Source organism: Atractosteus spatula, chromosome 12 (genome assembly GCF_055471065.1).
Source record: "Atractosteus spatula isolate fAtrSpa1 chromosome 12, fAtrSpa1.hap1, whole genome shotgun sequence".
NCBI lineage: Eukaryota > Metazoa > Chordata > Actinopteri > Semionotiformes > Lepisosteidae > Atractosteus > Atractosteus spatula.
This window is the reverse complement of record NC_142717.1, coordinates 42457162-42471461: the sequence shown is the minus strand read 5'-3', so window position 1 is coordinate 42471461 and position 14300 is coordinate 42457162. Positions and strand designations below refer to the sequence as shown.

At 35.5% G+C, this 14300-nt stretch overlaps 1 protein-coding gene across 3 annotated transcripts in view; it reads right to left on the bottom strand.

The window, feature by feature from the left end:
- Positions 1 to 282: 282 nt before the first annotated feature.
- The window catches only part of vps50 (VPS50 EARP/GARPII complex subunit), a 133802-nt gene continuing 119784 nt past the window's right edge, over positions 283 to 14300 (bottom strand). For 2 of the 3 annotated variants that reach the window (XM_088928870.1, XM_088928871.1), the window contains 5 exons: positions 10832 to 10928; positions 10390 to 10548; positions 6296 to 6417; positions 4381 to 4570; positions 283 to 1518 (listed from right to left, as the gene is read on the bottom strand). In XM_088928870.1, coding sequence (XP_088784996.1) covers positions 1399 to 1518; positions 4381 to 4570; positions 6296 to 6417; positions 10390 to 10548; positions 10832 to 10928 — 688 coding nt within the window. In that variant the 3' untranslated portion in view covers positions 283 to 1398. The remainder of the gene's footprint in view (positions 1519 to 4380; positions 4571 to 6295; positions 6418 to 10389; positions 10549 to 10831; positions 10929 to 14300) is intronic. The other variant, XM_088928872.1, reaches the window with a different exon arrangement.

Genomic DNA, 14300 nt, shown 5'->3' with positions numbered 1-14300 from the left:
TGGGGCCCTGGGATCAATTCCTGACCTGGGGTGCTGCCTGTGTCACCCTCTGGGTGCTCCGGTTAAATCCCACAGTCCAAAGCCATGCTGGTAGGTTATAACTGGCTTCTGGGAAATCAGGCCGTGGTGATAGTGTGTGTTTGTGTCTGTGTGTCTGCCCTGTGATGGTTTGGCAACCCCATGTTGCACCTGTTAATGTCAGGATAGACTCCATCTCCCCCCTGACCTGGAACTGGATGGATCGGTTGAAATATGGTTGGAAGGATAAAAAAAAACACAAAATTTCCGGTTAGTGTGTTTATTTTATAAATGAAAATTTTGGTCATTTATGTATTTTCCTCATACTTTTTACATCTGGGCTAAATTTAACAGATTACACTTCAGTCTACAGTATCTGCATGTTAAACATTAGTATGCTATAAATGACAATTATACAGTAGCCAGTTAGTATTGGCATAGCTAATTGACTTAAATACAGTACATTAACTATGCTCCATATTAACATTTCAATGATGCAGCTGTATTGCAACAATAACGTAGGGACTTCAACACAGAATCTTTAAAACAGTGTACAGTAGTTTCTAGAATCATATTTATTAATGGGAAGGTGAAATAATATTGCCAGGAATGTGGTTTCTGTTATAGAATAAGTGGTAAAGTAGTGAACATGCTAACATACTTGTATATTCACCATAAAGATAAAACAACAAACAGTACCCCCTCCCCCCACAAACATGGAAAAAAAGCCATTATCCTGTGTCAATTAGATTTCATACAAAGTGAGAACTTGAATACTTGAATTACACCAGTGAAGATGATCATTTTGAAATATGCTTTTTAAACTACCATTGACAATTGTAATTGTAATTGTGATTACAGGTGTATAAGATAATTCTGTTCAAGCAAAAGCAGATACACAGTTTTGTCATACAAATGCATTGAAGTCAATTAGACTGAAGGTACCAATACATTCACATGGAGCTGTACAGAGTTACTATCAGAATACACCTTGCACCATTAAACTAGGCCCACAGTAAGTAGTGATAGATGATTATCAATAAACGTATAAATTAAGAATCCCTGCAACCCATTTTACACAGACATGGAATAAGACTGTAGCTCAACTCATAGTGCACTTTGTAACATGCTCATTTCCTTACTTCTTAAGACACGAAAACAGTTTTCCTGATACATCAATACATCACTAGAAGATTCTTCTCACAACAACAAAAACTTACAAAAGGCAACAGAGCAACAAATGTCTCCAATAAGTCTAAAGTAGCTCTATTTCAAAAAGCTGAACATGCACAATGGACTGTACATTGATAGCAACATCTCATTCGAATTGGCTGTCGTCTTCCTCAAGGCTCATTCTCGCTCTTCAATGAATGGATGTAACTATCTTTTTGGTCTGTCGATGTCGTCAATAGCTGCTAACAGTTTCTGTCTCGCCTTCTTATTTATGTGCGATCCCAGGCAAACACTCACCAGATTTGTCAGCTGCTTCATGGAATATTCCTGGCCAGAAAAAACACATCTGTATTAACCAGACAGAAAGGAACAAACTACCTTCTATTTTGAATGGAGAAAGTTATGTCACTTCAACTGACAAACGTCAACCCACAAAAAAAGACTTCTGATCATCATCAGTCATTAAAGGATATCATGGGCTTATGAAATAACATTTTCTCTTTTTCTTCTCAATTTTCAGCCACCTGATGTTTTCTTTTTCTTCAGCCATCTGTACAAACAGTTAAACTGGCCAAACATTGACAAAAAAGACAGTCTCAGTATACTCAGTATAATGATTAAAACACCCTTCTTCAATGCACTACAGGCTATTAGAATAGAATCACTAGGATTACACCTAAACATTTATTAACATAAATCTTGAATTTCCCAAAATATTTATATTTTGCATTTATTTAGAAATATAATAGATTTACTTATATAATATATAAGTATATTATATATAACTTATGTTAAAATAGATTCAGATAAATGAAATATTTGAAAGTGTCCTCTCTAAATCAGCAATGCATCACAGCAAATTCAGCTCTGGATTCTCTTAAAATATTTTTTTTACTTCAAAAATTCTTTCTGTTCTACAACTGCAAAAGAATCATCAAGAACTGTTCAGGATGAAGGAATCATATCCAGGACAATAATGGAAGACTTTAAGACAATGTAAAAGGAAATTTACAAGGGCGGATATACTACGTTCCTGGGCTAAATTCCTAGGGTACTATCTCCGTGGAGTTTGTATGTTCTCCCCATGTTTGTGTGAATTTCCTCTTGGTGTTCTGGTTTTCTCCCACAGTCCAAAGACTTACTGGTAGGTTAATTGGCTTCTGGGAAGACTGACCCTGCTGTGAGTGTGTGCGTGTTTGTGTCTGTGTCTGTGTGTGCCCTGTGATGGACTGGCGTCCCATCCAGGGTGTATCCTGCCTTGCGCCTGTTGCTTGCTGGGATAGGCTCTAGCTCACCCTGAATTGGATAAAGCGGTCAGGAAATGGATGGACAGAAGTGACTAGTCATTTATGGCATCTCCTTTTGACATCCAACCATTTTCAACCCAGGACCCCAGTTCTGCAAGGCACCAATGCTAACCACTGAGACACCATACTGCCCCCTTTTGCTGACATAAGTAAGAAATACTGGTACCCCACTGAGTGAAGAATAAGATACCCTTAGGTCATGCTTGGTTTTATTCATTTGCAGAAGATGTTCTTATGGAACTGTGACAGCAATTCTCTAAACTTTAAAACTTGCTGAATTACCCCTCTTTTCAATCATTTTACCATTTCTATACATTGTTTATAGTTGCTCAATAAATTGCAAAGAAAATAATATCGCGATTTGTTAAAAATGTGAACCAGATACAACTGTACACAACAGAAGAAGAACTGTAATGTTCATCAGAAAGCACTGTCACTGAATTAGTAAATGTGTTCGAAGCAGTGGAATCAGAGTGAAGACTTATACAGCACAGATGGTGAACTAACCCTGCACAAATGCTGTATTTAATCTTGGTAAAAATTTCTAAACTTTACAGTACATCCTTCAGCAAGGAATAGCGAGGATGAGTAAACAACATGTCAGATGTGCTATGCTTGAAAATTAAAATTAATCCTGTTCTTGTCTTTTACAAAGCAAAGCCATGATTCTGAAATATTTCATCTGTAATGAATATTTATTTGATCAGTATAGAAATAATGGAGAATTCTGCACAGTAGTAAGTAGTAAGTATATGTAATAGGTTTATTCCATGCTGAAAAGAGAAGAAAGAAAACACAATGTTTAGGTTGTGGAGCCTTCTTCAGGTGTCTTCAGGTGCCACCTGAAGGTAGGACGTAGTAAGTACTGTATATGATGGAATTTAATTATCATTATAATCTTATCAAGAAACCAGAAAGGTCAGGATGATTATCAAAATTAACTTCTTCAAAACTCCTGTTAGTGCCTGTAAATAAGCAAATTCTTAGTAAATAAGACAACATATTAATGATAATAAATCCAATAATATACAGCATTAAAACGCTTTGAAGCCACATTTGTGGAAAGGATATTAGTCAAGCCTATAAATAATTTAAACTGACAGCTACTAAACTAAACACAACAGAATAAAATTTTACCTAAAGTGCATTACGAATAACATAGATAACTTAAAAACACAAGCTTTAGAAGGAGAAACATGTGGAATGTGAGAGATTTCAGCCAAGCTCAGGGGCTGAAGTATCTGTCAAATGTATTTGGAACCATAAATAATCCAGAATCAATGGTGTACAGAGCATGAGATGAGCCATACACTGAAATTAATATAATCACTGAAAGATACAGAAGAGGCAGACTGTGTAGTGTTTTCTATATTAATAAGAATCCTTATTAAGAATCCAATGGAAAACACAAACAGGTTTGTCACAACCAGTTCCAATTTAGAGATTGACGATTTTGGTTAACCCAGAGAACAGTGTATTGTGATAATTTATGTAACACAAAAGCAAAACAGGGACAAAACAATAACTCAGTACAGTACTAATTACAAAATACTTTTTTGTTTGTGCATCAGTAATATGCATTATTTTTGTCAGTTGATTCAATTAATTCATACTGTATTTCTAAAGTCTGACTTAATCTCCGTGAGAATTAGTGCACACTAGTGTAGAAAAAAACAATACTTTTAACATTGGATGTTTTTCCTTAGCAGTTTTCTTTAAGCTAAAAACGTAGACTAATTCTCAGTAAAGGGTGCACAATGCAATGATGCAACCATTAATTACAGAGATTTTAATAATTAGTAATTCATATTGTACAGTATGTGGCACAATGAACAGCAGTACCTTTGCATAACAGTAAACAAACGGAGCTCCATGATCTTACCCTGTGGTTCTTGATAAACTGCTCCATATCATTCTCAGTTAGGTAGTAGGCCTTGATGTAGGTCTCAACAAACTCTTTGTCAGGAATCGGTCGGATGTCAGTCAGCTTCTCCAGTTTCATTAAAAACTGCTGAAAGTCCAGCTGCATCAGAGCACGTCCTTCATTGCTGCACTTCTTTACATTAGCATAGCTGGAAGACAGAAATAACAGGCACATACAGTAAAAGACTAACCTGACAACACTCACTGCGTTCACTGCTGGTTACATACAAAAAAAACATCCTGCTATCTCCCTGTCAGCTATGGTCAAGAAGAAATTACCCAGCAGATTATTTATTCCATTAAGTAATACATAATATTAGTAACTTATAGTACTAAATTATATTAAATATTAATTAAATTATATTAAATGTTTACTACTGCATATATAGATCATGCTAATGTCAACTTCCATTAGTCCACTGAGACACTGACACCTGTACTTTGTTATGGTTTCCACAAACAACATGCGGAAAACAGACTTCACTCCAATGTCAACAGCTGCCTTTCAGTTTCACTCATGTCTCTTGTTTTTAAAGGCAACAACGGTTTTGTCATATGAATACACATTGAATAAGCCTCCTCTTCTCCACACTACATGCAGATAAAAGGGATTCAATTAAATGCAAAGGCAAACTGCCAGGGTCACTTGGCACATTCGATATCTGACCTTTATAAGTTCTCCTGAGGATAAAGCCGTTGACCTTTCCTTAGCATTCAAAAATGAACACGAATGTGTTCCAGTACTTAAAAGGCTATATACTAGGTAAGGGTATAAAGTCTGAACGAGTCTGTGCAACCACATTCTATCACCTGTAATGAAAAAAGACAGCAGGACTGTGTTAACAGTGTGCTGACCTTTCCGACTATACATACAATGCAAAAGCCCAATGAGATATTCATCAGATATAGATTAATGTGGCATCATTTTTTAAGAAAAAAAGACTGAAAAGCAACCAAAAGACTTTATCCGTTGTGGATTTCACTAACATAGATTCTAATGATGAAGACAGAAAAACACAATACATTATGGTTTGCATTTTATTAATTCAGATTTGGGTTGTATCTTGCTGTTTTTGTACATAAATAGTACAAATGTCATTTAAAGCTATGACAAATATTGCACTTCACCTCAGAACCTTCAATAATGAATTGTATTCTGTGTTCCTAAATAAAAATGTTTTGAAGGCATATAAAAACTTTAAAATTTAACTTTAGAACAAATTATGGTTCTAGTAAGAAAAGCCTTCATACTGTATGTGTATCAGTGCTTGTGTTTTGTATTTATTGTAAATTTGATTTGTTCTGTTTTCTATTTTAGATTTTATTTTGGATTTTTTTCTTTTTTAATGTATAGGTTATGAGTGTGTTAACAGTAATGAGGCAACTCACTAATGTCAGTCAATTGTGACAGTCAGCCATGGGTTCTCTCTCTTTATGCTACAAAAAACCTCCTACAGTAGGTTACTATGGTAAACTAACTTCAGAGGTGAACTAAACTGTAGCTCCTTAAAGATATGACCTATTTCATAAATATGTCACTCTTGTTTCAGGGATGTTCTTTAGAACAAGGCTACAACCCCTGTTTAATTCAGATCTTCAGAACTGAAATGTGAAGTTTTTAAAAAAAGATGACAGCAGCTAACGGCTTTTCGTGATTATTTGGGTTTTCCCATCCATCAGCAGGAAGCTGCTCAGTGCAAAGTGGGACATACACCCTGGACAGGACACTCAGTGACAGCCTAGGCAGCTTCCCCTGGGAGGGGAAGAAAACGGGAGCTCCTGGAGAAAATGAAAATGCAGGCCTCAGTGCCGCAGAGATTTGTCACTGCTAGATCGAGGGGGCGATTTGCAATGTCAAGGAAGAACAGATTTACCCCTCCACAAGAGTTCGGTTAGCCAGTCGAATGCAGTGCTCCCACAAGACATTAGAGACCGGCAAAGGTATGCGAACAAGCCTAGAAACCTCTCCAAGTCTCTTGTTAAACTGCTCAAATTCCTAGAAGAAAAAAAAATATGAACACAGGTCAAGCTTCCCATCTTTTCAGTAAGTGTAGTTGTAATTCTCATAACATTAAACAATATGAACTAACAGATACATACTGTATATCTATTATATATATAGCAATACTTGGAACTTCTTGCATTCATATACTGTAGTGCCTTTAATACCGAAAATACCCAAAAGCACACAAAGCAGTAGGGGAACTGCTTCAAATGCAGCACAGACGTACTGTGACGGACTGCAGTCATTCTGTGCCAGGTAGGGTAGTGAGAAACTGTTTCACTAACAGAATTAAGGGGAAACGTCAGGAAGGCCAGACTGTGCAATAGCCAGAACATTGGGACTAACACTCTTGCGTTTTCAATCTCTTTATTGGGATCTTCAATGACCAAGCAGTCAGAATCTTGGTTATCATCTCTCTGAAAAGATTCCACCTCCCTATTGCAGTATATCCTGTCACTATACCGAGACATTTTTCTGGTAATTCTGATCCAGAGGTAAAGGAACCACCTAGTCATCCATTCATGTATTGGGGTACTGATTTTGGAAAATTCCAGTACAGAGGACAGTGCGCCATCTACTGGTCCACTAACACAACTTACAGCAGTCACCTGATTTTACTTCGAAGTCTCCTGTTACTAACCAGGTGCAGCTTGCTGGTCTTGAGAGGACTGTAACACTGCTGTCAATAACTAAATTCCCAGTATCAAATAGAGCAGTTAATAAATAAGAGCCTTTCACACCACCTCACGATACAAGCTGCTTCTATGGTCTAGAAGCTGTGTGGTTTACTGCTACAAACACAGCTGCTAAATTGTGTGCCAGAGGTGACTGCCCTTCAAAACATAACGTATTTATCCAGCTGGGGCATTATGATGAAATGTATTAACATCGTTTTGATCCCAGATACTTTAAAAAATGAACGCTTCTGGAACTGCTCTGTCTCACTTGAGCACAATCTCTTTTGGTTTTCTTGTTGAAGTTAAAGTAGGAAATATAAATCTCAATGAAAAGTTTATTATCAGTGCAGTATCCAAGTAAAATTTATTTTTTACTACATAGGATGCCCTGTTGGAAGGGTTATAACTACTGCAATCTGTTTCTGGGGAAAAGTGCCTATAACGTACCTTATATTAGAATTAAATCAGAGAAATCATGCATTTTCGCCATGGGAGTGAAAGTCGATCAAACTTTGAATTTCACAGTGCATTTCATTATTTTAAAACATGTTTATGCCCTTTTGTTTCTAGAACCTTTATTTTTCTAGTGGTTCCTAGTGGTAAAAATAGTGGTTTCAATAAGTAACAACTATTTCCTACAGTAAATCTATAGCCACTTATATATAGTTGATATATTACAGTATATCAACTACAATACTAAGAAACAGTTTTTGTTCAAAACTGCCTTTGTTACAAATGAAAAATTACTTCTTTTCCCAATAGAATTAATCTCAGTTGTCCCCAGTCAATCTTGACTTATTTTCATATTCTGTAAGAAATTGCAATACATCTTTGCCTTAACCTACATTTACTTCCATAAATTCCCATGAGTAGGATCCCTAAATGTTACATATTTATACTTTAATTGGACAATAAAAGGGAGAGCATCTGAGATTTCTTAAGTTTAATTATTTTTCCTTCCATTATTTGTATTATATAAATGGATCCCCAGTACTTCAGTTGCCATTTTCCTTAACGTAAACGAACTAAACACAAACACCAGAAATATATTTGCAGTTCTAACCATTAACTGCTTTGGTTGCAAGCTTGCATTAGATATTTAAAATTTCTGGAACAGAGAGATTTGTATATATGAATAACTGTGTTTTAAAGGGCATGCTAAGTATGAATTGCAAAATTTTAATGTTCAACAAGGCTGTTAAAATAAGTAACATTGCGAGAAACTTGGGAAACATTCATTTAGACTCCACTGCTGTATCTGAGACGGGGCTATTTTATTTTATGTATTGTACTTGTTAGTTTATTTAGTTGCTACTTGTGGAAAGACTAAATCATCACCTAGATCATTACATCTACTGCTGCACTAAAAACAATTGATTCTTAAACCATTTTACAGCAGTAAAAGAGAATTAAGGGAAAGTAACTTTCAGAAGAAAAAGTAATTTACACAATAGTAATACCTTTAATTTTTTTGTTGACAGTAACACACATTTTATACAACTATAATATATAACTTTAATAATAACTGTTATATTTAAGACTGTTATCCATTAATCTACTGGAATTTTATTCAGAGAACTTTTTTAACCAAAGCAAAACAGCACTATAAAATTTGTAAGCCAGCAATTCATGTTATGCCTTTATTTTTCAGTTACCTGTCAGTGATTTCTGTTCAATGGACTGTGTAACTAGCAGTTTTCAGGAAAGGCCTTAACTCCATTTAAGAATAGATTGCATTAAATGCATATTTATTTCATAATTCGTCTGCCTTCAAAACCTATAAGCTTCAATGAGATCTATCACTTCACAATGTCAGCTGTCCCTTCTGATTCATATTCCTTATATATTCTTCAGTCATGCAAAAAATATAATACATTCCCACACGAAACGCATAGTGGAATGACCTGAAAGCATGAATAAAGATTTTAAGTTGAACGACCTAGAACTCAGTAATAGTTAAGGGAAAACAACTCTCTTCTCTTCACAAATCCTTAAATGTCTTGCAAATCTGCATTTAATTCCCCAAACCACTCACTATAAATTATTTAAAACCATCACTAATAATTGATATCCAAGCCCTTTTAATCCACATTAAATGTAGATGATGTGCTTGGTCTTGGTAGCTTTAAACAGAGGTGTTTTTCAATTTCAAAATCCTGCAGAGAGTGATGTACACTGAAAACAATACAAACAAAATGATGCTGTATTTTGGAGGAAGAGGGTTTTAAAAAGAATTAGTTGTTTATATAGAATCTAAGACAACAACTGATAAACCTCTTTGAAACAGCTGTTTTAATTTACAAATCTGTACTGATTTAAGGCTAAAAAGTTCAGCATCAGCAAGCAAGCATCAGTTAACAAGGGTAATAAGGGGAAGAACTCTAAGGAAATTATTTTACAGGAAACCAAGGTTGAAAACATAACATTTGAAAATAAAAATTAGTCTTTCGCCCAGGGGGTTAACAAGTGACAAATTTGGTATAATAATTTAAAAAATGATTATTGTCACTGAAATCATCTTCTAAATGGGCAGAATGAATACAAACCAACACATACCGGAACAATGACAGCAGTAAAATATAATGAAACGGGCAGCAGGCAATTGCTGTAATGCCTGCTTTCTGAAATGGGATTCTGTTGCCGAGACAAACAGTGTCTGAATTGTAAGATTATTTTTGAAATCAAAGGCTTGTGAGAAATGTGGACATTGTTTGCAGAATTTTCTAAGAAAAGATGATTCATTGTTAAACACATCTTAAAAAGCAAATGTGTGTACTTGAACAATAATTTAAAACTAATAACACAGTCCTGTTGAGTAACTGTTAGCATCTATCATTCATAAGGAACAAGTAAATCAATTTAATCAATTTCCCTATGGGATTCATAAAGTCTTATCTATCTTATCTAAAGGTTTATTCCATTCTGAAAAGAGAAGAAAAGAAACACATTTCGGCTGTAGAGCCTTCTTTGGGTGTAACTTTCCACTTGGATAAATCAATTACACAAAGTTATCGAATCAATAACCCACCTGAAGAAGGCTCCACAGCCGAAACGTTGTGTTTCATTTCTTCTCTTTTCAGAATGGAATAAACCTATAGCTGTTCCTTTGCAGCCTAGCAGCCTATGCACGCTGATGCAGCTACTGTATCCACTTGATCTATCATGCATATACTGTACCTTGAATAAATACTTGTGCCCAATTCTTTCAAAACATATTATCTTTAGTTTAACGGTATTTCAATGTAAAATGTCAGACTACTCATTGACATGAAAAACAGTACTGTACCTTTAGAAGCACATCCACATATACATTGTGTTGTGACATAATTTCTTTTATGTCCCATTTTACACCGGCCATTAGCAGCAACATCTGTTCGTAATCAATGGCTTTGGCAGCCACAATCCAGTAAATAGGTTTTCGTAGCTCACTGGCAGTGGATACGGTCTGTAACAAAAATGGTATAAGTGAGTATTTGGCAAGTAGGCTAATAACATTTATACGGCTTTCCACAACTGCATTACACTAAAGAGAGCATATTACAAAAAAAATAACATCTACACAAACACTAGACGAAATGACAACTGGGATATGAAACCAATAGGCTATTTTTATTTTCTTTCCCTGATACAGAACAAAAAAAAGCAAATCATTTCCATCTAAAATGGAAAACCTGTAATTGCTTTTAAATAGTCATTTTTTATGAGGAATTAAAGAACAGGAGTCTCACCTGGGAATAGAACTGTTGGAGAAATGGTTTCTTGGCTGCGGGCATCATTGTGTCAAGATGAGACTGGAGGAACTCAAACTGTTCAGCCAGAAAAACCCTGTAGATGAGAGTGAAAATCAGCTTATCTTCTGCAAGTTGTCTAATTAAAGCTTTAAATTAAATGTCTCTCCTACATATGCTAATGTATTTCAGTGCATTTTAGGATAAAGTTGTGTGCGCTTAAATGTGTATGTTTGTTTTGTTTTTTTGGGTAGCACCTAATTGGGTGATTTATACAGGTTCAAAACTTGCTGGAAAAAGAGCTTGGGACAATATCATTCCAGCCCGAGGGCCCTTGGCTTATTGAAATTTAGATGCAGGCATTCCTTACAGTTGAAAACAGCTCGGAAAGGCTTGCCTCACCAATCACTGTTTAAAATTGACACGAGAATAACTGTGGGTAATCATTTCCTGAGAAAAGAAGAAAGGCGAAGGATCAAGTGGGCTGTGTCACCCCAGGCTATGCTTTTGGTAGAAGAGGTAGTACAGGAGAAGTAACAGTTCTTAAGACTTCAAAGACACATCAAATACAGAGGGAAATCAACATGTGTAAGTAACAATTATTTCCTGACAGAAAAAACACCTGTTATCATCGCCTACTTTTTTGTAATCTACTGCTATACCTGCCGTTGAGGAAACGATTTCTTTTCCACCTTAAAGAAATATTTTTATATATATTGTTCAAGATTCCTCAACTGTGTGTAACTCACACCTCTTCAATATTTAAATACAGAAAAAAAAAACATTTCAATAAACATACCATCTCATGTGAATGTGTGGTTGAGGGAATTCAAACTGTTTAAATTTTTCTTTCCACTTGATATGGATAAATCAATTACACAAAGTTATTACCCTGCGAAAACAATTTTCTTGCAACTCTCCGAGGAACTCAAGACAATAAAGTGTGAGCAAACTTGAGGAGTAATTACTGAACAAGGGTGCATACTGATCGAGCTTGCACACAGTTTGAATTTTAACCAACAATTACTTAAACAAAATTATGGAAATAGCTAATGTGCTAGGTCACAAAAGTTGCGTACCACAGTACATTTCAAGTTAGAAATCATAATGTGGACTGACTCATAGAAATTAGTTACACTATTTCTTATATACAAGGCAAACATTGAAAACTCAGTAAAGGAGTATTGAAACTAATGCACTTGTTGTGTTTTGAATGTATCTCGGTATATGTGGTTTCATTCTAACCCATTATTCATCTACAAAAGCGAAAGCAGCAGAGATATAAAATCAGAGAGTAAAAATACAACTAATTTGATTATTTTTGGATAGATAGACACTCAAAGATTCTACTGAAATGGTTTGCTCTCCAGTCAAATTCTCAAAACAGTCCTAGTTATTGCCACAATTAATGCGAGTCACATTTTTAATGCAGCACATGGTTTTAGTCAAAGTAAGAACATTATTCAGCTTCCTATGGTGACGGTTATCTCAGCAGGATCAGTGCATTTACTGTAGATAAGTGCAGGTGAGGTTGAAGAGGCTAATTATGAAAAACCCTTTGATGTTTAACATTGGTGTTTACTAATAGTTTATTGACTGATCATTTACAGCAATAAAAGGGCAAACACAATGTTGGGAGATATACTAAAAAAAGTCTAGAATTTAAATCAAGGGATATCATGATAAAAGTGTTCAATTTTGTTCGGTAAGTCCTGACTTAGAATACTGAGTAAAATGTGGTCACTATGCTACAGAAAAGCTTCTGCTCTGGAAGAGAAAACCAGATGCATTCTGGAGTGTCCTTCATTGCCATGATGATTGAACTGAACCTTTTTTGTCTTAAACAGAGATGACTACAAGTATTTTAAAAAATAATATTAAATTCAACCAATCAAAGGCTGCTTTAGAAATCAAATTTCAGAAATACCTAGAATGTTTTAAAATAAAGTAAATTAATTGCAATCAAAGAACGAGGAGAATTACTTCAAAGCTCAAACACCTTATTTGAATTAAGAAACACACCCAGCATTAAATATGGCACCAAGCTTCCAAATAAGCCCTTGTGCATCTTTTTATAACGAAGAACTGTGAAAATTGCATTATGTGAGTTACACTTAAAGTCACGTGTTTATGCCACAAGATACACTGAAGCTTGATTGAACATAATTTAATTTTTATCTGCCTTGGTGCATATAAACAGGCATTTAGTCAACAGAAAGTCTGATCTTTGTACAACCTCATGGTCAATTTATCTATTGATTATTCCATTAAGGAAAGAATAAATGAGGTGTTACCCAAGAGATAACCTTTGAAAGATCCTGTTAACCTTGCTAATGGCGATATTCCAACATTAGGTATTCCATGTATGTATATATGCTACATGCAAGGTTACTGGGTTGTTAGTTTTTCACTACTTTGAAATCTGTGTAGTGAAGGGCTCGTGCGTGTTTAGTGCTGGAGAGAGACTGGTCTTTGCCTTCCAGTAACTGTGACTTACTGTAAGTGTTTTCTAAAATTTTGTCTCTGAGATTAAAAGCTTATCTCTTCCTGCCTCACACTTCTTTAACATTCCTCTCGCATTTGCTTTCTGTCGTCTGGCAACCAAGACAGTAGCATTTTTGTATCCAGACACACAACTAGGTTTCCAATGCAATAGAAAAAGTGTTGTTGGGTTCCAAGTCTGTTTCAGTCAGAAAGTACAGATACAAGACTGGTGATCAGAAACCAGGATTTGTGAAGAGCATAATGTAAACTGATGAGAGGGTCAATTTATTAGAGAAAGAGTCAATTTATAAAAGAAACATTACACCGGAAGCATATTTTAATAGTGCTTTGAAAATCTCAATATTATTTGGATTGGAGAAGAAAATCTATGTGAATCAATGAAGTCACTTATTTAAGGTGTATTTGGCAAATGTAAGTTTTAGGCTATGTATGACAACCGCATTGTATATAATAATATACTGTAATGAAGATAATATTAGTTAAGCTAAGGATAAAGTCTGAGATGGTCAAATATATGATAACTTGACCATACAAAAGAACATAAGAGAAACGATACAGTACAAGTGGGTAGTGGGTACAAGTGAAGGCTGATCTAGACTGTTTGTTAGTAGCCATTTGATCTAAAGAGCCATCCAGCAGATTCTTGAAAGCAGCTAGGGAATCAGATTTAACAACATGACTGGGCAGCTTGTCCCTTCCTTTCACAGCCCTCTGGGTAAAGAAGTGCCTCTTGTTCTCAACTTTTAATTTCACTTCCAAGGAGTTCCAGCTTGTGTCCTCAGGTGTGTGTGTGTCACTGCTGATTCCACTTCGTCAGGGATTGAGGATTGCACCCAGTCCCCTTGTAGCCTTCTCGGTTCAAGACAATAAAGGTTCAGTTCCTTCAGCTTGTCAATTTCTATTTCTTTAAGGCCCAGAAAACATCCAAAACAGCACTGTATTATGGGATGACCACAACTGTATG